Source organism: Lycium ferocissimum, chromosome 11 (genome assembly GCF_029784015.1).
Source record: "Lycium ferocissimum isolate CSIRO_LF1 chromosome 11, AGI_CSIRO_Lferr_CH_V1, whole genome shotgun sequence".
NCBI classification, from domain to species: domain Eukaryota; kingdom Viridiplantae; phylum Streptophyta; class Magnoliopsida; order Solanales; family Solanaceae; genus Lycium; species Lycium ferocissimum.
The window spans coordinates 35,998,986-36,025,572 of NC_081352.1; the positions used below are offsets into that span (position 1 = coordinate 35,998,986).

The window sequence follows — 26,587 nt, forward strand, 5'->3', positions numbered from 1 at the left end:
ATTTAGTACTCAGTATTATGCTTCAAGAAGAATTAATGATTTTGAAGTATGGTGGTTAGCTCTATCTTTACTGCTCCACCCGTTTCAATTTATGTGAACCCAATTGACTGGACACAAAATTTAAAAAGTTGAGAATTTTTTTAAAATTGTGGTGTTGTTGGTGAATATACCACAAACCACAGTTGAACATTACAATAAACAAAATGAAGAAAAATAAATAAATATTTTTCAGGCTGAAGCGCAGATATTTCGCTCTCTTTAAGGAGATTCAAGCCCACTGCGGTATGATATTTTTCACCATCCAGCAGTATAACTCTGACTTGTCCCCTCCAGGATACAACAGCCCGTCGACATCGTGTGACTCAATCAACTCCGGACTAATTTAAGAGTCCAAAGCTTTACCAAAAAGAACACCTTACTTCAGTATAAAAAATACTCTTTTTTGTAATGACTAACTTAGAATAATTTTTCTTTCTCTCAACTCTCTTTTTCACTACACCAACCTCAATATATAAACATAACATAATATTTTTACCCACTCCTCGTCTACTTTTTTCCATATAACACAAGGATGAAAGCATCCTTTATATAGGTGTAGGATTTCTTCCACAAGTAAATGTCAAGAAAGTTGTCACGCCCCGAACCATGACCTGGATGAAACACGACACTCGGTGCCATACTGCATGTGACCGAGCGAACCACATGGCTTGCTGAATCATCATGAGGCATACATGAGCGGAAATATAACATGAATGTGATGAGCTTTTATAAAACATGAGAATCATAACATTAATAAAATATTGATTTAAAACATGAATGCGGAAATATCGTAAATGAGCCAAAATGGCTAAACACGAACGTACGACATGTAAACTATCTAGTCTATGAATCTACATAAGTCACGAACGAAAAAATATCTTGTTGGGACAAGGCCCCCAGCATACCTTTAAATGCATATCTTATCATGAAAATAATAAATAATAAATATCTAAGCCCCAGAAGAGATGAGGCTCACCAACAAGCTGATAAGTGCGAATGTAGGCTCCCGGGTAATAAAAAAGGGATGTCAGCACATTGAATGTACTGGTATGTAAAGCAACTGAATGAAATAACATGGGACATGAAAAAAACATCATGAAAACTGAAACTGGAACTGAAGTCTGGTCATGAACATGAATACATATAGAAATAACATGAGTAAAAACATTATAAGTAGGGAGAGCATTGCATAAACCAACAACATGATATCACCACGTGGGCACGTGGAGTCTGGTACCTCGTCGGACCAGCAGAGCTCCCACACCTTTCCAAGGGTATGAGATGAAAACGTGACATGAAATGTCCAATCAATATAGCATGAAGGAATCGTCATAACTGGACGGAGCGATCCTTATCCTACGGTGACTAACATAGTTTCAGGCTTCTTGAGCCTTCTTGGAAATCTGTGCAACTCCCAAAAACATGAACATGGAAAATAGGTGGCACTTGAGCCCATGGTTTTCATAATCATAACTTGCATGTACATGGATATCACCTCATAGTATTCTTGCATGAAAACGTGCAAAACATGTAGAGTATTTTCTTGAAAATAAACATAATAAATTATAACTTGCATGTAAGAACCCATGGAATGCAAAGTATGGGTTTTCATGGATTACAGACTGATTCTCAATAATCAAAATGATGTATCAAGAACACAATGAAGAATTTATAACAATTTAATACATAATATAACATGGGGCATGGACCTAGGGTTATCATGAACATGGTTAAAAACTCTAGTTTTCGTATAACTTCATGCTTTATGGAAGAAGTGGCGTGGGGAAGAACAGAGATGTTTCCACACTTAGATTGTAACCCTACATACCTGGTAATGCTCCAAACTTGAAATAAAAATCTGAACTTGGAAGAAGAATTTCAAGGTTTGAGTCTTGAGTCCTTTAAATGGGTTTTCTTGAAAACCCTATGTTAAGAACAATGATTTCATGGTTAGATTATGAGAACACATGTTAGACTTGATTTGGAAGGGCTTGAATTGACTTATCTTGATGTTCTTGGTGTTGGAGGAAAGGGACAGGTCGTTCTAGGGCTTAGGGACTTGTAAAAAAAAAAAATAGAACTGAAACCAGGTATTTATAGTTTCTGGTGCGACGTGGGAAATACGGACCAAAATACGATCCATATTCTGAATTACGGTCCGAAAACATGGACCTTAACTAAGCATATTTCAAAACAGAAACACCGTAGCACCTCCTTCCCAAATACGACCATCAAATACGGTCCGTATTTAACAATATATATTCCCCAAGCCAAATTTCAGAATGCAATGTGATTTAGATGCCAAATTACGATTTGAAATACGGTCCATATTCTGGGTCGTAAATCTCCATCTGACAACTGAAGAGAAATTTTCAATTTCCACATTCTCTATCCGATTTTCTAAGTCTAGAATCATGATCAAAGCTTAAGTTAAAGGTACGGGGTGTTACAAAAGTGGATGGTCATTTGAGGTTTAGTGCGGTAATTAGTAGGATGAATTACACCAGCACTTTCTTGTCAATTTATGACCACTAACATGACAAATATAATGCACTTTAATATTTTTATTTTAATATTAAAATGCACTAAACTACAACGAGTGTTAAATGAGTCATGTCTATTTTGTGTGGCTATAAATCATTCCATAAAGGTAAATTGTTTCTAAATATATAAATAGGTCATTCTTTTTGGCATAGACTAATAAGAAAATATGTTCACATAAATTGAAACGGAGAGAGTATCAAATATTGTGATGGAATAATAATCATTCCTTCATTTTTAATGAAAGGTCTCAAAGGTCTCAAGTTTGAGCCTTGTGAATAGAGTCGCCTTTATCACGGGGAGAAATTTTTAAAATTAAGTATTTATTTTAAATATGCACTTGAACACATTAAAAATTATACATTATTTCTAAAACTATATAAAAGTACTATTCTTTTTGCTCGTTTAATCTAAGTGCATTGAAAATTAAGAAATAAATCATTTTTTAACCCAAAAAAAAACAGTTTAACTACTTGAATAATATTAATAAAACTATATTAAGTAAGATAACATAAAGCTGCTTGTTAACATTTTCTCACTTCACTGTCTTATTTTTCTTCTTACTGTTTTAGGGCCATCAAGGAGTCTGGACATACAAGTATAGTGGAATGAACAGAGATGAGTGCTATCAAGGAGTCCGAACATACGAGTATAGTAGAATGAACAGAGATGGTCCATAAAATAATTGATTTTTTTGCCCTTTTCATGCTTAACCTATAACTGGTAATTGTAGAATCAAATACTCCCAATTTTGTTTACATCTTTTTCGGTATAGGAGACGTTTCCTCCAATAAAACTTTTCGCTCTTATGGTGTTTTTTTTCACTGACAAATAACTATACTAAATTAATGCATAAACGGTATTAAAGAGTCAAAGAACACAACATAATTTATAATGCAACTAGAGAAAACAAAATTTTAATTAATCTCATGTGGCAACCAAATCATGAGCTAGCATATTCTAAGATCTAAAACTATATACAAGCTCTTACGGTCCTTAGTTGCCATTTTTCCTTTTCAAATTTATAATGATATGAACAGATTGTTATTCCCCCTCCAACTGTCATCCTTAACAAACTTTATTATTGGTTTAGTTAAATAACTCCACTGCCTCATGGTGAGTGGCCCCACCTAAACGAACTGTGAAGCAAAGTGCAAACTTAGCACATTGTTTAAGTTTTCGCATACAAATTAGTTGAGAAAATGATAAAAATGTCCATTGACCCTCACGTTTGGGTAAAGTATATATAAAACGTCCTTTAACTATCCTCCTAAGCAATTTTAATTCTTTAAATTTGTCAAAAATAAACAAAATTATCTCTGTCAAATATTTAACATACTCGAATAGTACATCAATAATAATTACAAAAAAAAACATCAACAACAACAACATACCCAGTGAAATCCCACAATGTGGGGTTTGGGGAGGGTAAAGTGTACGCAGACCATACCCCTATCTCGGAAGATAGGGAGGGCATTTAGAAAGACCCTCGGCTCGAGAGAAATCACAACGAGAAAGGTTAGATAAGCCTGGCAGTTCAAAGAAATGCAAATTAAACTAAAGAAAGCTAACAAGTCAAAATAAAGCGATCTCGAAAAAAAAGAGGCGATGCTATCACAAATAAATAAGATAATCGAAGTACGAAAACCACATATAGTAGCAAGAAACAAAGGACAATAGACTATAGATCGAAACAACGACTACCTACTAGCCTTCTACCCTAATCCGAGTCCTCCAAACCTCCCATCTAAGATTCGTGTCTCCAGTGTTGAACCGCGCTATGCCCTGTCTCAGCACCTCTCCCCAATACTTTTTCGGCCTACCCCTACCTCTTCTGAAACCTATTTAACCAAAATAATTACAGAAAAAAACATATTTAACCAAAATTACCAGGAAAGTCTTGTCAAAACTTCAAAACCAAGAATATCAAAAACTACAACAAACATAAAAAATAGATCATAAATATCAAAGACTACATCAAATATCATAAATAGACAAACAGTAGCAGAACTAGACATATACAGGGAGCAAAAAGAGTGGCGGACAAACTGGTGCAATATGTGCTGCACGACGCTCAACACCAACTCCATCATCATGCTTGAAGAATGAGGATCCACCGCTTTTTGTTCAACAACTTATGCATGACGACATCAACGGGAAGCTACATCTACGCCATAGACAAGCTGACATGCCCCTAGTTTCACCCTTTTGAAAACAGTCCCCCTACCTCCCAAGATGGGGTTAATCGTTTGCGTACATTCTACTCTTCTCATACTCTACTTTTGGATTACACTGACACTACCTAAGTTGCCCTCTCAGAACACTTTTAATTTAGGCGTTAGGCTCTTCTGTGTATCCCCGCTCTAAAGTTGATCATTGGGACCAAAAAAACATAGACCAACAATAGCAACCTGAACATCCAAATATGAATTCTTGTAAAAGAAAAATCACAATGTCTATTGAATCTACTAAAAATTTGACAAAAATATAAAATACTAATCCCTCTGTCTCACTTTATGCGATACTTTTCGCTTTCTGAGATTCAAACCGTATGAAATTTGATCAATATTTTAAGATGTATTTTTTCATCAAATTAATATGAAAAAAGTTGCAACTTATAGTACTTTTCATGTAGTTTTCCAATATATAAATTTTAATTTTTTTTTTTAAAATTGAGTTAATCTAATTCAATTTAGTTTTAAAATTTGATCAAATTGACTCTCGAATAGCAAAAAGCATCACATTAATTGGGAGAGAGAGAGAGAGTAACTTTTGATGACTTAAAAGATCAAACAGCTTAGAGTTATATTCAAAGGACTATTTTAAACGTACAGCAAACATAAGGGACAGATTTTGTCATTTCCACCAAATTACTTGATCACATTTGGGCTTTAGGCCCAGTAGCTACGGGAAAAGGGCGATTTGCCCTTCTTTTGGGGACATATATATGGTTTTTAAATATTGCTTACCTCGTATAGCTTTTATATTTACAAAACATTTTTTACAAATTTTCAAACATGCTTTATATTTAAAAAAAAATTTTAAATTGAATTTTTTATTTTTTTAAAATCATTTTTTAATTAAAAATTTTAAAAATTTTTAAAAAAAGTTTTTTTTTTTAAATTTATTTTTATTTTTTAAAAAATATATATTTTTTTTTTTATTTTATATCGATGTACGAAAATTTGAACCCATGAATTTCGTTCAAGACTTAAAAAGTTTTCAAAATTTAGTGTATGAAAAACTTATGAAAGATATAAATATGAGGAATAAAATTGGGCAATTTGTGTGTTGAAAACAATATAAATTTGTATCTTCTTTAAATTTTCGCTACATTTTGAAATCTTTAAATAAAATTTACAACGTACAACAACATTGTATATAACTTTGATACAAGTTCGAAGCTTAAAATAATCGTCAATTTTTTTGTAAAAAAATTCGCAGGCTTAAAAAGTTTAAATTTATTATGCATTTAAATGACATATCTTGATCGTGAAGGAATTACCAAAATTTTGCGGACCGACATCTTGAGAATGGCCTTTAAATGCGATATCTTCCTCAAGACTTAATTTCATTCACATTGTTTGTATATAAATTTCATATTAGGTTTCCGGAAATTAATACAACTACAACAACATTAAAACAATTTTCATACAATATTCAAGGCTTAAAGTTTTCGCTCAAAAATTTTGTATATGAAAATTATATTAAAATTTTGCTCACACCTTATTTCATACAACTTTCATACATAGAAATATGTCGGCGTAATTTTTTCAGCCATTGAGCAAAAAAAAAAAAATTAATATTTAAAAAATATATATAAAAATTATTTTTTAAAAAAATAAAAATATTTTTTTTAAAAAAATTTTTTTTTATAAAAAATATATATATTTTCCGGAAAAAAATAAAAAAACGAAAAAATATATGAAAATCATGTTTTGTAATATATCGTATGTTTTGTAAGGGTGAAAAACTGTGTATTCCTTAACAAAATATTTAATACGATATAAATGTAGTTTTCCTTTAACAAAATATGCGGGTCTTTCGAGTTTTTTACCTTCACCTAAAATTTATAGATTGCGTTTTTTTTTAATTTATGCTTAGTTAAAAATTTAAAAAATTTGCAAGGAGTTTGAAAAGCTCAAAGTCCCTCAACTTTTAGTTATGAAAATTAAAAGTTTAATATGAGGGGCATAATTTAAAGACATATATTTTATTTTTTTATGAGGGCAAAATTTCAAAAGGCCATTCAAAAGAAAAAAACTTAAAAAAATAAAAAATGAATAAAATTTAAAGATCACAAATATGAGTGAGAAAATTTAAAGACCACCCCACAAGAAGGACAATCCGCGCAAAAAAATGAAAGGGCATTTGGGTCTTTTGGCCATAGTCTTCTTCTTGCATCTACGCATTTCTAGAAACTCACTCACTCAGTCCGGTAGACAACACGATGGCGGCGTTGACGGCAGTGGCGCGGCAAGCATCGCACCTATCTCGACTATCCGCTTTTAAATCAGTTAATACAACAAATCATGGCGCCTTACTTATCCAGCGACGCGGTCTTGCTGGTGGTGGTGGTAATTAACTACTAATTCTCCTTAAATTACCTGAAACTTTAGTCTGTTTCGCAAATTGTGTTATCTGCTTGTAGAAGTAATAGTGTAAAGCCATAACTTTTGCTTGTAATGTCGTTATTCATTGACATTGGAAGTTGATACTCCCTCCGTTCACTTTTACTTATCCGCTATGGACTTTGCACACCCTTTAAGAAATAATAAATGAAGTGCATAATTTACCATGATACTCATATTAATTGATGTATTGTTTTAATGGACTTGAAAATTGATTTGAAATGAGTAATTAATACTGTGGGTAAAACAGGAAAAAAGAAATTGTCTTTTCTTGATATGCTAAAACTGACAAGTAAAAGTGAAAATGTATTTTTAGAATCTTTGGACAAGTAAAAGTGAACGGAGTGAGTACTCAAATTATTTGTTGTGGTTACTAAAAATAGTTACCTCAAATTATTTGTCGTTTTAGAAGTTCAAGGCACAATTAATTGTTTTTTTCTCATTTTACCCTTCGTAGAACTTTGTCATACATAAATACATTAAACATTTAATGGGAAGAGATTATAATTTAGATATAGGCCAAACCCATTACGACGATTTTTGTGATCGTCCTTCTTTAACTTTTAAAGTCACCCTTGTTCCATTTAGACACTTGATGGGTCATTCTGCTAAACTTTTTGCACCGTTATCGGACAAAGTAAAAGTATGAAAATGTCCCAATTTTTAATGGTCAAAACTCCACGAATTTACAAATTAGTGAATTTACAATTAAAATGAGTTTATTTGTTAATTGAGTTACAATTTAAAAAAATATTTAATTCAAATTATTTGTTGATTTTGAAGATAACGGTGCAAAAAGTATCTAAGTTAATTGTTTTTTGGAACATTCTACCCTTCGTAGAACTTTGTCACACATAAATACATTAAATAGTCAAATACCCCTCTTAATTATATTTCTCAAGGGGAGTGTAAAACGAAAAAGTGTCAGATAATTTGAGGAGGAGGGAGTATAGATTATGCACTTTTTCTTCCTTTTTTCTTTTGCAAATTAAAACTGTGACTGGATTCTTGTTTTGCTTCAAGTTATGACGTTTGTGCGCTCTTCTGTTAATCTCACAAAGTATAAATGTTGAAAGTTTCTTTACTGACGGAGATGATACTTACTTATACCTGATCAACAGTTATAAATGTCTTGCACTAGTTGCTTGGGGTTTTCACATTGTTTTTGCTATAGTACCATTGTCCTTTTTTTTATTTTTTATTTTTATTTTTAAGAACTGTTTGAACTGCCTGAGCAAGCTGAACTTATTATACTGCTGGGCTGAGGCGCTGAGCTTGTAAAATTGGTAAAGGAGAATCTGTGTTCTCTAGTAAGCAGAGTTTGCGAGGTTCCATTGCATTTGTTACATAGCTCAAAAATCATTACCATGTTACTGAACCCAGTTTACTGGCCAATCTAGCAAGATAGAAGATTGTGCACTTTCTATAAAGTACTATCAGTTAACCATCTCTATTCTGTATTTGATTTCTTATATTTTGCTTTGTCTTAATTGGGTTATTACCATCTCCATCTTTCTATATATTGCTTCCAATTCTTTCAAGATTGACTTGTACTCCGAAAGCGGGGTTATGTAGAAGGGGCAATCAAATTCCTGGCTTTTGTTGTGTTCTACCTCAAGAAAACAGTGCAAGCATATGAATGGCATACACAATTGGATTTCAAATGAAGTTGTACGATGGAGTGAGATGATAACTAATATATATTTTTCAATGCAGACCACCATGGACCTCCAAAGGTGAACTTTTGGCAAGATCCAATGAGTCCATCGAAATGGAAAGAAGAGCACGTGAGTCTTTCAGACCTTTGTGATGTCTTTTCTACTTGTTTATACTGTTATGGCTTTGCTTGGTTATTGGCTCGACTTATGAAACTCCTGCAATTTGTTGTGGGCTTTCACTGAAGCATCCCTTAACTTTTACCTGAGGAGTACTTTAGTAATAGTAGGAATTTCGAGAGCAAGATGTCAGATAGAGAACTATTACCAGTACTTTTAATGGTCACTTTCCATGGTTGACAACAAGTTTAAGTGGGGATTGGAGTTCCATTTCTGACTTGGGGATCCAGAAGAGTATATGGTGTATTTAGTCACTTGTTATTGAGAATGATGTTTTGCCTCATCGAAAGTTATCTTTTAGAACACTGAAAATCTTATATTTTCTGCACCACCCCTATATGTATCCGCTCAATATTAGAAAGTTTTACTCAATTTTGATAGGTTCCTTTTCAATATCTGGACCAAGGTCAGGCCTGTTTTAGATAGGCTCATCAAGGTAAATATTAGAGCAGATCAGATTGACGAAATCCATATTTTTGTAGAAACTTTAGCTTCCAGTTGTGATTGCAAATCACCAATGTTTGGGGTTGTATCTTCAACAGTTCAATGACTAGAAGTCTTTTGTGGACATAACATGAGACGATTTGCTAAATTGCTTAAATATTTCAAGTTTGTGGACATGTTGTTTATTATAATTTGATTACTCTTTATTGTTTTGGTTTGTAACTTGGGATTAGCATTTGTAGCATCCAGTTAATCACATCTCTGGTCCTTGTAGTTTGTGATCGTCTCCCTTACCGGTTGGGGGTTGGCCTTCTATGGAGGTTATAAGCTCTTCACAAAGGGAAAGAAAGAGAAGAAGGAAGAGGTACATTTCTTTCCAGGGCGAACAACTTCGTTCAAATATATTGTTGTTGCTGGTGATGTTAAAGCATATATTTTAACTTTCTATTTCTACTATATCTCTATGTATATCATTTCTCCATGTTATGAATGCCTATGAAATACTATATAAAACAATGCCTATGAAATATTTAATCTATTTTTGCCAGCTATTAGCTGATTGAGATTTGAATAAGAATTGACATAAAAATAAAAGACCAAATGATTGCCCATGTGGTTTTACTAGTATATGGTAGTTAAATCTTACCTTACCTTATGAACAAAAAAGTATTATGTGAGTTAAACTGAACCTAGCAAACATTTTGTCATGTCTACAGCAAACATTTCACCTCGAACAGACTGCTGCTTGTAATATGATGTTTTCTCTATCTATTATCTGATCTGATTTGCTTCATCTCATGGCAGAAAGTTGGTGAAGGATCACACTAACCTTGGACGTGCCTAATCGCCTTGAATAAAGCAGTTATTACGGCCATGCGGTTTTAAAATTTTGCCATGAGTGTTAAATGGTTTTCCTCCCGTTTCCTTCTATTCTCTTATGGGAATTGCACATGAATGTTAGACAATCAACTATGTAATTTCCCTTTTTTTTTTTTTTTTGCTCTCTGTAGAATGGACCTTCATTTAGGAACACTGCCTACTAATGTTGTGGTGTTTATTTCTTTTGAAACTACTGCCGTTAAGGAAATGAGCCACAGTTTTCTTCTCATTCCATTTCTGTGTCATTTACAATGTTGAATGCCGAAACCTGGTTTGATGGAGCTTAATGGACCAATTATACACGAAGTATGATGGTCCTTTTTGGTAGAATAGTAGCTCAACAGCTGGAAATAAATAACTTTGGATTCATAGATGCAGCAAGCTCATTTGCTTAATCAAGATGTTTCCCTCCATCGTGCTTTTGGTCATTTGGCGCCTACTTTCATATGTGTTACCAAGGGAGATGGCGGATAAAGAAATATCGTTCATGCAATCCCAGCTATTAAAGCAGGAAACCGAGAGAAAACAGAACATGAGGCTCAGTTATTATGTGATATGTTGGCAGAGATGGAATACTTTTAGTTATGGTTTTTGCACAACGTAAAGCTTTACAACGTTTAGAAAATGAACTAGTAATTCTAGGTCAGATTTTCCTGAGTGATAAGCATCGGAATTTTTGGCCATGAATATTGTGCCACTCCGATTTGAGCACGGTTCATCAGACAAAAAAAACAAGGAATGGGAATCTCAAGAGGAAGCGTATATATTTTGTGGAGACATTACATCATAATATGAACACCGTGCAACTTGGAGTCGAAAAACTTAAAAGTAATAAAAACTGTTTTAAAGTAAGAAAATACGGTCCTATGATATACACTTGAGTTACACCTCACCTGATGAGAAGCAAGTAGTACTTTTACAAATGTCAGTCCAGTTTTTCACATGACCGGGGAATAACAAATACAGGCTATTGTATGTTGTGGTATACTATGGGCAACTGCAATCAAGTATAATGGTATCACATAACCAGCAGCACTCTATAATATGTTGACTCTGTGTTCGCGACTATACTTCATCTTCGTGCGTACAAGGACAACCATGCATGACAAGCTATGCTTCTTCGGCATTTCATGACAAAGAACAGTGCTTCCCTTCACACCAATAAGGGATTCTCATGTCTTCTCCATTCAGTGCTGCTGCTACTGCAGCTTCCCCAATGCTAACAATGATTCTATGAAAGAAGAAAACGAAGCAGCCTCATACATGACAGGACAAGACCCCCAAAGGACTGCTAAAATATAAATCTCCAGACTCCAAGTACCGAACGCTTTTATCAATTATATAGCAAATTATGCCGTACACAGCACTCAACTATACGTAGTAAACAACTCCACGATGATAACAACAATAAAAGGATCTCTACTGAAACACGCCCTCCCTCCCCAAAGGGGGAATGGTAAGATGGGCGAAATCAAGGTTTCATCCAGCAGATATAGATGGATAGAATATGACAATTTTGAAATGACTTCTTTACATAATCACAGATTGTACACTCTGTCCAAACAGTTCTGGACATTGTTTCTAATTGGCAGTAATTGTCAAACAGAGAAACAATTGAGCGTGGGATTTTGTTTTCAAGGCTTTTCTTTTCAAATAAAAAAGACCAGTTTGAAGGGAGACAAGGTAGAGACACAAACAGAGAAATAATGTTTACAAATAGCTATGGTTTTCCTTAAAGTGTGCTGTGGATCACATGCATGAGCAAGCAAAATAAATTTGAGTGGTTTACCATATGCTACTGTATAACTAGAGACCGCTGCCTACTCCACGTCCTTAACTTCTGCTTCGATATCAACAACTCCTATAGAGGAAGCCTTACCTGTAAAGTAAATACATGAGGTTAAGTAGTCTCTAATCCAGATATCGAGAGACAGTGCTCAGACCATAATTTAAAACCATAATCATCAAAAGTTGCAGAAATTTTGGCAGGATTCCACAGTCTAGCAGTTAAATCAATTCTTATGAGGATTATTTCAACCTTATACAGGATATATGTTTTGAAGATTCATCTCTGAGAAGCATATTTTTTAAAGTTCTCAGACAGAAACTTATGATAAGAAGAAATGAATGATATCCCCAAAAAAAAAAAAATGAATTGAATAGACTGCTATTACCCTGTTATATACCAAGTTTAGATAAATTGATTACACACTTGAAAAAAACATCCTAACCAGTAAATGCTCTAAAAAAGAAGGGTGAGAAAGATGAACCTTTCTTTGAACGAGTACTGAGATCACTGAATGCTTCACCAAATGTAGTTGACTGGTTGGAAAACCTTACCGGGTCGCTCACGAACTTATCATCCACAACTGCAGATACAAACTTATTTAGCCCAATAACAAGCTTAGCTTGCATCAGTTAACATGACATGACTCATGCCAATATCTGAACAAAGATGTGAAATGGAAAAAGATATAACATTTACATCAAGAAGTTCAAAATAACAGAAAGAAAAGTCAAACATATCTAAAACTTTTATGATATTAATTGTCGCTATCAACATCTGATGGCATTGCTGTACCCAAGTGCACTTTTAATCATCATTAAAGATATCAAACATGTATATAGTCTACCTCGCATATATGCATTAAGACAAAGGAATAAGATTATGAGGTGGAGAAAAGTGAGGTAAAAAGGGTACGCAAATTTTATTTAGGGTCATATTTGAAAAAAATTATTTTGTGAACCTTGGTACTATAAAATTTACATTAGCTAAATTTCTTGAAACAAATTATTTGATTCCTGAATTTCTTGATAAAGTTCTTTTCTGGTTCATTCAAAAACTAATTAACTAATTGGACGAAAATTGATATTCCTTAGCTAATTGAGCTCAGGCTCAAACTCCTTTGACAAAGCAACTTATCTGTATTTAGTGTGTTGAAAAGCTGCACTAGAGAACTGCTTCACATGGTAACAACCAATGCTACCAAGTTTTAATACAACGTTAAGATTTATTATAAATTTCTCCCAATCTTGAATAAACTATATATCAGCATTGACTTGTTTTGTTTACCTCCTCACCTTGCATTCCACCTATACCCATAGCTGCTTTATAACGTGCATATATGATGAGAATAAATACTATTAATGCAAAAATCTAGCCAAGAGGCCCAACTGCACAAGATTTTGACAACACTCACTTCAGATAGCTAATAACATAAGGTTGCAGAATAAAATACAACAACACATATGCAATTTTCCATCAGATCTCTTGAAAACCAACGTGAGAAGAATAGTGTAACTAAATGAAACAAAACAAAACTGCCATCAACTGATCAGCTACGAGAAAGTTGTCAAAAGAAGGGAGAGAAGCCAACTCAGAGTATCAATTTTAACCTGAGAATGGCTGAGTACAGAAAGGGCAAAGCTGAACCTCATCATTCATAGTAGACCTGCACTGGGTGAAAATCAATGCTATGAGTAACTAACAAAAATAATCAGCCCTCTTGGCTTCAAATATTGCTCTTAAACAAGTTTCCATTTGAGCTTACCTGAAAACTTGAAAATCATTCCCGCAGTTTGGGCACTGCACAATAGAAGAAATCCATTAGCAAACACAGAAGAAAACATGTGCCATAAGAAGTTAGACACTTCATTTGATCTGCTTTAATTTTCAGAAAATCTATTTCTCATCACTGTAGCACCCTAAGCAGTGCACCAACAACAGAACAATCCTCACCGCGTAGTAAAAGTATCATGAGCACATTTATAAAAATATATGAGCAAAAGACTAACCAATTGTTTGTTGCAAAATATTACTCCCTCCGGTCCATGATAAGTGACCTTTTGGCCTTTTTATTTAGGTCCAAGATATGCGTCCTTTTAAATAATCAAGAAGAAATTAACTTTATTTTGCAAAATTTCCCCTTATTTACATATCCCTAAGAAGTGTTTTAAATTACTCCAATTTTCTATGATAAAGTTCATTAAGGGTAATTTAGTCAACCCACCTTTTTTTCTTTCTTTCTAGGAGTTAGTATTTTCTGAAGGGGTGTACCAAAGGCCAAAAGTTCACTTATTATGGACCGGAGGGAGTAGTTATCCTCGAAATTCTGTTTTTCAGTTGAAATTTGAGCATTTCATTTAAAGGATATAGTCTGTCTGATGATGCCGAAATTTGAGATAACTAAAAAGTGGTAAATCGATTTGTGGTGAGATAAGAGCTATGACAGAAATTGCGTTATTTGGATGAAATCTATGCATTTTGGTCCCCAAGGCTACAACAATAGAAGTCCTTGATGCAATGTAGTACATGATACATATTGTGATACCAAATATATGGAGTTTAAATGAAATGCACATAAAGTTAATAAGGGAGAAAGTGATCTCATTGGGATCCGTACACTAGAGTAGTTTGAATTCCGGATCCCTATAACGTAATAAAATATTTCAAACTGCAGTTCAACACTTCGTAATAATAGATAAGATATCCTATCCACATAATTTATAATCAATAAGATGATCAAAGCAGGCATTTGAATAATAGGATATATGTGGCAAAGTGAAGAGATGCAAGTTTAGTTCCCTTACAGTGCCTTGAACTATATCTCGTCCAGCCCACCAAATAAAAGCTCCCAAACCTAAGATTGGAAGTAGAACCGCAAGCAGCTGGAAGCCAGAAAATGAAGGACGGGTGTTAATATTCATCAAGTATGGTGCGAGAATATAACCATAGCTAATGCATGCAAAGCAGCAATACAAAGATTGACTGCGAAATTAAAAAAATTGTAATATATACTCATTAGTCCTTCAGATTTAAGCATTTTGCAAGCAGCGATACCTTCAAATAAATTTTAAAATGTAGTGAATACAAATATACAACCACCCTAAGTATCATCGTAGTATAAGCATGTTCCATCCACTGTGTTATCCTATGCATGTTAAGTTTCAGAAGCAGCAAATGAGAATTAAAAGCAGTTTCCAAACTAGCATTAGTCAATTTTCCTTAAAGGTGACATGTGCAGTGGCGCAACTACATAGACTGAAGGGTGGTCAGTTTTAACACTTTTCCTTGGAAAATTACATTGTGTACATAGAAAATAATACTGCGTAAATCGGTCAAAAAAAACTTTTTATAGATAAACATCACTCTTACCAAAATCCTTGCTTTGCCACTACATGTGATATGAAAGTAAATTTGGAAAAACAAGCAAAATTCTTCCGTATCAATTTATGCGACACCCTTTCCTTTTTAGTCAGTCCCAAAAAGAATGACAAATTTCTATATTTAGTAACAATTTAACTTTAAACTTCACATTTTACGCTTAATGAGATGATTTATAGCTACACAAAAGTCTTAAACCATAAGTTTAAAAGTCTTCCGTTCATTCTTAAACTCCGTGCCCAGTCAAACACCTCCACATAAATTGGGATAAGGGATTAAGAGGTCAGAGGTGTACCCAAGCTATAGCATACCATGCTCACAAAAAGCTACTACTAATTTCTAACAATTCCATGTAAAAGTTACATACAAACATATATCTCTAATAACCAAATGAACACAAATAGAATCTAAATGCTACTAATATGCAAACTAAGTGATACTAGTGTGTGTGTTTGGGAGAGAATAAGAAATACCCAAACAGAAACAATAGCATCCAAGACCCAACCAAGCTGACCAGTCATAGTAAGATAAGTCAATCCAATTGCTAAAACAAGATTACTCAACACTCTCACTGTCTCACTATTATCCTTCCCACCACCACCACCACCACCACCATCACCAATCCCATTAAATCCAAAACCTTGTTTGAATTTCACAAAAATCATTCTTTTTTCACAACCCCATCTCTCATCTTTCACCAAAATTCCATTTTTATCCCTCTTAACTTTCAAGAATGAAGATAAGGGTCTCTCCTTAAAAGCTCCTAATTTATTCCAACTACTACAAACTGATACTTTTCTTGTACTTAAATGAGGGTAATAGTAACTTGGTTGCTGAATTTTTAGCCCAAGAAAGTTTGGTTTTAAGGGTGATAAATTTATGGATATTTGAGCAAGTGCTGTCATGGGAAAGTTTCAATTTTTACAGAAAAAAGAAGTGAAATGAATTGAAAAAAGTAACTTTATGTGAAGGGAAGTTGAGTTTTTTTTTTTTTTTTTATGTGTGTGTGTGTATATTGCAATTCCTACAATAGAAGGGATAATAAAGACTCCATTTTTGCTAGCTCTAGTATAGTTTGCAAATTGAGTTCGTCCTCTCAACAGGATTTTTCCAGTCATACGTGGCCTAGAATACTCTCTTGGAGGATGTGGGACCAGCTTTTATATTTTTCTCTAAAAGACGTTATTTTTAGGGAGAATAACACTTTTATTCCTCCGTCCATTTAACTCTCTTACTTTACTTTTTGCTCTGTCCCAAAAAAAAAAAAGTGTTAGTAAGCTAAAAGAGTAATATAGTAAAGGATGAAAATAATAAAATAGAGAGAGGCACTCTCCACTCCAATAGAGAGAGATTTCTTATTCATCCTAATGTGTTAAGTGTCCCCACCACCAAGTACATCACCTATTATATCTCTATATATACTACTACATAGAGGATAACATCTAAAGGTGGCAATAAATAAGATAATAACTAGTGAAGGTTATGGGGGAAGATCATGGAGGTGTGAATTAATATTTACATAATGAAGATACGATTTAGGTGGGAGATTTAATAATACGTATCATGGAGAAAGTAATGGGAGTAACTTCTTAGGAGTTATGGACATCCACCACAATATACATAATATTTCATAACATATAACAAATTTATAATCACAAGATTTAAAGGACATTTTAATACATTATACATATTTAATTTAGAACCACAAATTTAAAAAATCTTTTTTTTATTTCTTAAACTTTTCGTCTAGTCAACCTAAGACACTTAAATTGAGACGGAGATAATAGTAAATACTTATTGATTTTGTTATATGACTCAGGATAGGGAATCTCAGTAGCTAAGTTGGTTGGCTACATGAATTCACCTTGTTGGGTGAGGTTTGATTCCCCATCTTATAATCCTCTCCTCATTTTCTCTTTCCCTACTCCCGTCCGCTCTCCCAATTTTTTTTTTTTAAAGAATGACTCAAGCATTTAATATTCAATTAGTTAAAATATGCAACATAAGGCGCGAGTAATTAAACGGTAGAATGTTTAATAATTTTGTGAATATTCAGTAGTAAAGGGATTAAAGTACACATTGCAAGTAATTGAAGATTAAATGTGCTTAGTTAGATATTATATGAACTAAAATCAAAATTAGCAGTGACAAAGGGACCAAAAATATTATTAACCCTAAACTTCATTTTTATGACATGTATTTTTTCCTCCTTGACTTTAGTAATTAGAAATGTACTACTAGCTAACGTTGTAAAATGGTCGTATTTTTTTAGATTCTTGGAACGAGTAGTGTTATCTTTTATTTTTGTATGAATGCCATTATACATCAATTGTCTGAATGTCATCATACATCAATTAGTCTCTCTTAATGAAGTAGTAATTGATTGCATTGCTGGCATCAAGGAGATGCAAAACAGATCTCTCTAAATAAAGAGTTAAGTTTTTCCCTTAAAACTCTTCATAGTATAAAAGTCAGAGTTTGATAATTTATCAACATGAAAAAAATCGGAGTTCAACACAGATAAACATAATGAAGGATTACTATTTTCTTTTGGTAGATGAAAGAATATATTCAATTTAATAATGATAGTAAATACATCTAAGTAATTATTTTAAATCTTATATTTCATGTGTATTTCAAATCATTGTCATAATACACACACATAAAGCATCAAGACCGATGTACTCTTTACATTCATAGCAAGTAGTATGACAGGATTTTGCCATGGACCTTATATTTTTCAGTAGAGATTAGAGAAAAATTCGAGCAAATTAATGAAGATAACATATTGACAAGGTTATTAGATCATAAAGATTAAGTGAAAAATTATCTACTGCAAATACTAGCTCAAAGCCTCAAAAGCTTGCTGTGGACCAACCTTTGGGAAAAGATCAAGTGAGTAATCAAAAGTCATAAACTTTTCGATCCAAAGCTATTGCTTCAAGAATCAACTGAGCTCCAGAAGTCAGGTTAAGACATAATTATATTCTACGGAAAAATAAAAAAATAAAAAAAGAATTAACTCTCATATGCTTCTCTGTTTTTATTTCAAATGAAGTAGCCATTGCCTCAGCATGGAAGGGTTCAGTCCTAGTTCTCTCACAAAATGTTCTAATAGACCTGTCTTTTTCTAATAAGATTTTTCCCATCTCTACATATCTTGAAATAGATGCTAAAAGTACAACAATACTGCCTGATGATAAAACTCTAGCTCTTCTTACTCCATTAAGGATACATTATTTAATAGAAGAATCTAGCATACATCAACAGGCAAGTCTACGATAACATACAAGCACTAGGAAGAATTGACGATGTCTGAAGATAATCTTTCACAAGAATGAATGTTGCGTTATCACTCTTTCTTTTTATCTCCTCCTGAACTTGTAACAGCTTCTTGGCGATATGGCGCTGCACTGTATGCATGACTCATAAAGATAGAGAAGAAAACCATCTCCACTATCACTAGTATATTCTGAATACCTTCCTGAATGCGCTCCACCTTAAGCCAGAAATGGTGAGATTTGATTATGCCTAGTGCTACCAGAATATTAAGCAGAATACCCTGCAGAATGGTACAAGTTTCTTTTTTAGCATAACGAATTTCACCACTAAAAAAAAAAAAAAAAAAAAAAACCTGGAATTAGTGACGGGAAAATTCCACTAAACGACAAATGTGTTGCTAATCCTATTTAGCGATGGATTATCATAAAATCCCGTTAGCTACAAGCAATTTAGGGGCGGATTAGCGACAAAGTTCATAGCTAATTTCAGTTTTTTTGTAGTGTTTATAAAGTATTTTCATGCTAATGGTTTGATCTTAGTACCATTAGGCTATTTGAAAATATAGTACACATCTAATCAATAATCAGGTCCCACAGGCCACAAGCATGAACAATATCCTTGTCAAGAAAGCAAATAACCAGCAACATTGAACTCCAGTATGCAATTTACAAGAAACCAAAAGATAAGACTGTAAGGAAAGATGTGAAAATACCTGCCAGAAAACGAAAAAGACAATTCCTTTGACACACAGGAACTTGGCTAGCGGCTTGTGAGGTGCCAACTCTTTTGCAAACACGTGGTAGAAAATCACAAGAGAATACAAAGCCAGTGAAACGGATGTGTTCAAGATGATGGTAAAGGTCCAGCTAAGCCAACTAGGGTACACTCCAAACATTTGTAAAACAATCATTAAGATGGATAATACAGGGCGAATCACAACAAACTGCCATGTCCAGTTCTTGAGAAGCTTCAATGTGTGATGGTTCAAATGAGCTGTGTGAGGCTGCATTTATAGAACAGTTAGCTTGTGACTAGGTACCATGAGAATACAAAAACTGTAACAAAGTAGAAGCTTCTAGGAGGGATCATGTTTTTTGGTCCCAACAAAAGAGAGAGAGAGAGAGAGAGAGAGAGAGAGAGAGAGAGAGATGAAATGGTGTACTTATATGCCAATCATCTGAGTTTGTAAACTTAGTATACATAATTTGGCCATGTAAGATTAGCAAGCAACTCAATGCAGGAGACTTAACTATGCGTTGGTGCAAAATAGTTGAAATAATGAATGGTGCAAAATAGTTGGAATAATGAACTTTGTGCTTAATAGTATACTCAATAAGGCATGCTGAATGGAATGTAATTATCTTTCAGTCCTTGTGGGCAACATCACAAATTTATAACCTTTTTGGCCAAGCTTTTGGGAAGCCAAAAGTGCTCATTTTAGAAAGTTGAGATGTTTGGCCAAGCTTTTAGGGAAAAAAATAAGTACTTATGAGTAGTAGCAGAAGTTGCTTTTCCATAAGCTAAAAAGAGTAGCTTTTCCACAAAACCAGTTCTGGAACACCTCTGCCAAGCACAAATTACTGCTCTATTATTGGCAAAAGTGTTTTTCAAATTGATTAGTCAAACACAAACTACTACTCTCCAAAGTATTTTTTCGAAAAGCACTCCAACAAAAAGCACTTTTCTAAATAAGCAGATTTTGAAAGCTTGGCCAAACGTGCTATTATTCTCACAAGAATGCAGTGTTAATGATATATAAGATTGACATGTACACATAATTCACTACACCAACATTACGTATTGTACCTGGAAGAGTGTCATAGGGAATGAATGGTGAATCTGTCTTCCCTTAATTTCATCAGGGACTATGTTTTTGCTTATGGATATGTTCAAGTAAGTGTACATCAACCCCAGGAACTTAGCCATCACCTGTTGATCACTTAGAACAGAAGTGAGCAAAGAATCTCTAGTTGCAAAAAATGTTAAAGTTAGCTATATATTTGACTTACAATTGCTTCATAACATTCTTTGACAGATTCCAAGAAAGTGAAAAAGGGTTTGCTTCCCATGAAATCGATCAACCCAATATAGGAGTCAATAGCATACAAGGGTGCCATGAGGATGATAATAATTATGGCCTTTTGCTCTTTAGGCTTCTTCCATGATGTAAAATGTTGTGTCACTAGCCGTATGCTGAAATGCATAGTCAGCATAAGACATATAGTGCATCCTATCAGTGTGACTTGGTCACGATCCAGATCCAACTCCATATTTTTCTAGCCAACGAGAATATCAAAATCAAGACCTGCAAAGTCGTGTTAAGACTTATCAGGACTAAACTGGACATTTTGAGTTAAGCTTTTATATTTCAAGAGAACTGTCAGGAAATAAAAAGGGCCTCCTCTGTGACTTCTGTTTTTGGTTCACACAAAAAGGAGGTGCTTTTGAATGATGAGTTATATCACCTAATAATAAGGCCTTTTCCTGAATCTACAAGGATTTCATTAATATAAAAAATTCATTTGTGTACAATATATATGCTGATAACTACAGATCAGCCACCATTGTTCAATTCAATCCATCAACTTTCATTTCTATTCCTCGACCTTCACTCCTCATAGAAACCATCGGGATATTTCATCAACTTACAACAATTAACAAACCCAAACGACAAATCTGCAACAATGACTTCTCATACTAGTCAGTTTTTCAACCCAATTATACCGTCATTCATTAGGATAAATTCTAATTCCTAGATAAACATATCATGACACTGAGAAATAAATTGGAGGCACAAACCAGCTCTGCATTCTCTCCTCAACTTACTGTTCTAACTAGAAGGGAAGTATTGACTAATTCATGAACTAAACTAACCCTTCAAAGGCCCCCAACGGTCTTTAGCCATCCCATTTTGGATCAATAACCGGATATAGCTCCGTGAACCAATCACTGTAAACTAGACCATCTGGTAAATGATGATATGCTAATATATATGGCAAAAAAGGAGCCCTCCGAAGAGCAACATAACCGATGAAAAACACAAGCCCTCCAAGCACCAACTCGGTATTGTTGTCTTAAGTGTGAGATCCAACTTCATTTGTCTTGAACATAGACAATTTTTTTTTTGATAATCGTGGTGTCTGGGCCAACTTGCATGCACCTCCACTAATTCCACGGGTACCTGATACCTCCCACCGGTATAGGTAGCGGGTAACTCTATCCACCAGACAATTCATTTCACGCTAACTAAGTTAGTGTTGTTTGCAGTTCTCAATCGGTCCTCAATCAAAATAAATGATCATAAAAAAACACTTTTTTTATAAATCTGTTAGTTAGCTCAAGTATAAGAGTTAAGGTAAGTGGAAAGGTTAAAAGATAGAGTACTTCTTGATATCACCACTTAGTCCTAACCACAATAAGAAAGATGGGGAATCCAAAGCATCATAGTATCACTAGTATGGATGATATTTTAGCTAACAGTTACCGGTTCAATGTGCAACTTTTGGTTCTTTGGCCCAAGATCAAGATGAAGTTACAAGCTGATCACTCTGTTAACTTTATTTTTTTTTATGACCTTAAAACCATCAGAAAGACAAACCATTAAGGTAAAATATCTAGGCTATCACAATCATGAATTTGCTTCTGATAATTCAAGATCCACCCAAGAAAAAGAATTAAGAATCCAGCTGATGCACTAAAGAAGAGAAACATCATTTTCTTTTCTCACAAAGGTAATAAAAATCTGATCTTTCAACAATACTGTAATCCAAACAAGTAATCATTAGAACATAAGTGACTTTTATGATTTACCCAACAAAATACATAATGATATAAAGAAAAAAAGTACTACATAGCCAATGAGTGAGAAGTGGGAGCTAACGAAAGAGAGAGACAAGTACTTACGGAGTTAGTAGAAATGGGGTGTCAAATGCAATGAAGAGAGTGTGTTGGGATTCTTGTGAATAATATTTATCCACCTACCAGAACACAAGACCCTTCAGATTGTACAAGGCTGTTAACTGTGGGATCAACTAAACTACTAGTGGTATTTAAACATCTTTTTCCAAAGACCAATTGCCACGTTGAGTTTCTGATATTATTATGATTATTATATTATATATTATTATGATCCTACGCGGTTTGGTAATTGCCACCTATGTTTTCTCAATGTGTGGGGCTACCTGCTACACTTTTGCTACTGGTAGTTTATAAAGAATCTAGAACGGAAAAGGGCCAAAATTACCCTTGAACTTTGAAAAATAGTTCATTCATACCCTTCGTTATCTTTGCCAATTATCGCTTCACGGTTATCTTATGGGATCAATTATACTCTTCTTACGTAACTATTGCCACGTGGCATCATCCCAGCCCCTCAAAATTATTTTACCCTCAAATAATTTTTTTACCCACTAAAATAACTCAATCCGACCCAAAAAAAAAAAATTTTAAAGACAAAAATAATATGGATAATTTTTCCAGCAAAAAAAAAAAAAAAAAATTTCGTATTAGTTTGGGCTGAAAAAAAAAATAATTTCGTATTAGTGGGTAAAAAATTATTTTAGGGTAAAAATAATTTTGAAAAACTAGGATGATGCCACGTTTAATAGTTATGTAAGATATAATTGACAAGATAACCGTAAGAAAGTATAATTGGCCCTAAAGTATAACGAAGGATTATGAACTATTTTTTTCAGTGCATTTTGGCCCTTTTCCGAATCTAGAACTAGTAGTCGACATAGACTCATAGAGTGTGATTCCGGAGTGACTCGATTATAAATTCAATAAAATAATTTTTTGGGATTTAATTTTTTTGGGCCCTATTTTTTTTTGGAGAAATTTCATAAATATACGATTGGATCACTTACATTGCAAAAAAATAGCTCAAAACTTATATTGTAAAGCTGTAATCCAAAACTCTACTCTTCTCCCCTCTCTCTCCACTGCCTCCTTCTTTTTCATTTTTTATTTTTTTAATTTTTTTTTAATTTTTATTTTTTTATTTTTTTGTGTTGGAGTTCGCCACTGGCTCCTTTTTTTATTTTTTTAAATGTTTTTATTATTCTTCTTTTTCATTTTTTAATAGAGTATTATAATTCATATATCCATATATACCCATATACACTCATATACAATATTATACAACATTATAATCCATATACTCATATACAATATTATGCACTCATATACAATATTATACAAAAATTATAATCCACATATCCATATACATTCATATACACCTATATACAAATATTATACACCCATATACAATATTATAACCCTTATATTCATATACACCCATATACACCCGTATGCAATATTATACACCCATATACATTCATATACAATATTATACACCCATATACAATATTATACAATATTATAACTCATATATCCATATACACTCATATACAATATTATACAATATAATACACCCATTTACAATATTATAACCCATATATCCATATACACCCATATATAGTCATAGCCGGAGTTCCGTTCTCCGGCGTATACACCCATATACACCGACATACAATATTATACAGTCATCGCGGGAGTTCCGTTCTCCGGCGAACTCCAACGCCACCACCAGAACCAATTGGTCAAACATCAAAGATCCGGCGTGACAGAGGGAGAGGGGAAATAAAAAAAATGAAAGATCCGGCGTGACAGAGGAAGATGGAAAATTAAAAAAAAAATTAAAAAAAGGAGGCAATGGCGAACTCCAAAAAAAATTAAAAAATAATAATAAAAAATTAAAATTAAAAAAAGGAGGCAGTGGCGAACTCCAAAAAAAAAAAAATTAAAAAGAAGGAGGCAGTGAAGAGAGAGGGGGAGGAAGAGGGGAATGGGTTATTTTTTGAAAAGTAATTTTTGTTTAAACTGAAGATAGGCTACTGTGGGCAAGAAACTCAAATATGAGCTAAATTTGATAGCATTGGTATCTCAATTAATACTGAGTGTAATTATCTCATTTTTTTTAAAAGATATATTTTATATATAAATTATTGCCTCAACCGAAAGAGTTTTTTCAAAATTTAAATTGATGAAATCTCATCTGAGATCAATCTTTGTCTCAAGAGAAATTAAATGGATTTGCTATATCAACAATTGAAAAGAAATTGTTAGAACAAATCAATTATAAAAATAGTAATTAATGACTTCACATCTAAAAATATTAGAAAAGTAGATTTTAAATAAAAATATATATGACGATCTTTTTGTTTCTTCTTTCTAGACTATCATGCTTTATATAGTATTTGATCATGACTTCTTTACTTCTATTATTTTTTTCGGATTGCTTTAATTTGCTTTTCTCTGAGCCGAAGATATGCTTACACTCTACCCTCCCAAGACTCCACTTGTTGGAATTACCTTTGGGTATGTTGTTATTGTTGTTGTTGTATATACGATGATCTTCCCTTTAATATAAATTAGGGCCTCTATTTGAAGTTTGACTTTAGGTTCTTAATATTATTGAAATGACCTTACCCATGAGAATATGATTACTAATTCAGAATAGCAAGATTAACGAGAAAATAAAATATCTTGACCTCTTACAATTTGAATAGAAGAAAATAATTTTTTCAAATCACTTATCTATTTTTTTCAGATCTCTTATGTATAAAAAATAAATATTTCTCGTAAAAGAGTCATAAAACAAAAAAAAAAATTTGTAAATCCTAAAGAATTGAATATTCAATGCGAATTTGAACATTAGTTTTTATATATTAAAGTATAGATTCACCGTATTTCAGAGATTAGTTAACATGGTTAATCGAAATTCAATTGAATATACATTTACGTGGGTGGCTTTTGAATTTGAGAATTATGGGTCCACTTAAATCGAATTTGATTTTAGTGGGGCCTATGTCGAAGAACGTTTAACACGCGGCATAGAAATGCTCGCCAAACCACGTGCACTGCACTGGCTGATCCGACTTAGTCGGAGGGTCCACACATTGCCGGCCCCACTGTTTCACACACGCAAAAGGTTTTTTGGTTTACTTTTTTCTTTTCTTTTTTTCTTTTTTCTGGGTTAGTTTGGCTCGTAAAAGTTTTACCGCAACTCAAAAAGAATTTGGATTTTGCTCTTTGTGGTGAAATCTAAACTAGAAACTCTAAGTGGTCGTTTGGTAGGTAGCCAAAATTATCCCGGGATTATAATCCCGGGATTAATTTATCCCATCTTTTGAGATTATTTTATACCATTTAAAAGATGGTATAAAATAATCCCGGGATAAGTGGGAAAAGGTGGGATATCTCCCTTAGGATAATCTTATTTTTATCATAGTGTTTAGTAGGAGGTATAAATTTATCACGGGATAAATTTATACCTCTACCAAACACGGTACAAAAAAATTAGTCTTTGGGATATTCCAGCCTATACCATGCACCAAACGACCCCTAATATCAATACTCCCTCAGTCCCGTCCCATAATAAGTGTCATCTTAGCAAAAAAAAATTATCCCATAATAAGTGTCACCTTCGAAAACCAAGACATAAATTAACTAATTTTTTCCAATTCTACCCTTAAACAATAAAGTAACATCTTAATAATGATTATAAAAACCACATAGTAACTTGGTATTGTTGGATTCCCAATGTTAAAGGTTAAGCATTTCCCACGTAAAATCGCTCTAATTAAAAAATAGAAGTAATTTATTTTTTATATAGAGGTAATTTGGTAAACTTCACATTGCATTATTGATTTCTTAATATGCGTATTTTTGACTTAGATGATACTTATTATGGGACGGAGGGACTACTGATT

The 26,587-nt window shown here is 33.4% G+C and overlaps 3 protein-coding genes across 5 annotated transcripts; 1 reads left to right on the forward strand and 2 right to left on the reverse strand.

The window, feature by feature from the left end:
- The first annotated feature begins 6,973 nt into the window (after positions 1–6,973).
- LOC132036242 (uncharacterized) lies at positions 6,974–10,565 on the forward strand. 2 transcript variants are annotated; one of them, XM_059426521.1, is made up of 4 exons: positions 6,974–7,157; positions 8,928–8,998; positions 9,765–9,854; positions 10,299–10,565. In XM_059426521.1, the coding sequence occupies exons 1-4, from the start codon at positions 7,031–7,033 to the stop codon at positions 10,332–10,334; spliced, it is 324 nt and encodes a 107-aa protein (XP_059282504.1). In that variant the 5' UTR covers positions 6,974–7,030; the 3' UTR covers positions 10,335–10,565. The 2 variants fall into 2 exon arrangements, with proteins under 2 accessions (XP_059282504.1, XP_059282505.1); XM_059426522.1 differs by having other exon boundaries at positions 6,978–7,157; positions 10,295–10,564.
- Positions 10,566–11,195: 630 nt separating this feature from the next.
- Positions 11,196–16,681, reverse strand: LOC132035969 (uncharacterized). The gene is made up of 7 exons (XM_059426155.1): positions 16,007–16,681; positions 14,960–15,037; positions 13,921–13,955; positions 13,766–13,821; positions 12,640–12,738; positions 12,159–12,248; positions 11,196–11,600 (listed from the first exon to the last, which is right to left on the reverse strand). The coding sequence occupies exons 1-6, from the start codon at positions 16,436–16,438 to the stop codon at positions 12,190–12,192; spliced, it is 759 nt and encodes a 252-aa protein (XP_059282138.1). The 5' UTR covers positions 16,439–16,681; the 3' UTR covers positions 11,196–11,600; positions 12,159–12,189.
- Positions 16,682–18,551: 1,870 nt separating this feature from the next.
- LOC132038177 (uncharacterized) lies at positions 18,552–22,809 on the reverse strand. 2 transcript variants are annotated; one of them, XM_059428892.1, is made up of 5 exons: positions 22,719–22,809; positions 20,825–21,120; positions 20,622–20,744; positions 19,528–19,818; positions 18,552–19,095 (listed from the first exon to the last, which is right to left on the reverse strand). In XM_059428892.1, exons 2-5 carry the CDS (start codon positions 21,083–21,085, stop codon positions 18,886–18,888), a joined length of 885 nt encoding a protein of 294 aa, XP_059284875.1. In that variant the 5' UTR covers positions 21,086–21,120; positions 22,719–22,809; the 3' UTR covers positions 18,552–18,885. The 2 variants fall into 2 exon arrangements, with proteins under 2 accessions (XP_059284875.1, XP_059284876.1); XM_059428893.1 differs by having other exon boundaries at positions 22,663–22,754.
- Positions 22,810–26,587: the final 3,778 nt, after the last annotated feature.

Bases quoted from the DNA above. Each gene is read 5' to 3' on its own strand.
- LOC132036242 (XM_059426521.1), top strand. From the start codon at position 7,031: ATGGCGGCGTTGACGGCAGTGGCGCGGCAAGCATCGCACCTATCTCGA. The intron at 7,158-8,927 runs GTAATTAACTAC...TTTTCAATGCAG, and splicing joins CGGTCTTGCTGGTGGTGGTG to ACCACCATGGACCTCCAAAG. The intron at 8,999-9,764 runs GTGAGTCTTTCA...TGGTCCTTGTAG, and splicing joins CGAAATGGAAAGAAGAGCAC to TTTGTGATCGTCTCCCTTAC.
- LOC132035969 (XM_059426155.1), bottom strand. From the start codon at position 16,438: ATGACAGCACTTGCTCAAATATCCATAAATTTATCACCCTTAAAACCA. The intron at 15,038-16,006 runs GTATTTCTTATT...TCTGGCTTCCAG, and splicing joins ATGCTATTGTTTCTGTTTGG to CTGCTTGCGGTTCTACTTCC. The intron at 13,822-13,920 runs GTAAGCTCAAAT...CACCCAGTGCAG, and splicing joins AATGATTTTCAAGTTTTCAG to GTCTACTATGAATGATGAGG.
- LOC132038177 (XM_059428892.1), bottom strand. From the start codon at position 21,085: ATGGAGTTGGATCTGGATCGTGACCAAGTCACACTGATAGGATGCACT. The intron at 19,819-20,621 runs GTACAATACGTA...CTATAAATGCAG, and splicing joins TCCCTATGACACTCTTCCAG to CCTCACACAGCTCATTTGAA. The intron at 19,096-19,527 runs GTATTTTCACAT...ACCATTCTGCAG, and splicing joins TCTTTTTCGTTTTCTGGCAG to GGTATTCTGCTTAATATTCT.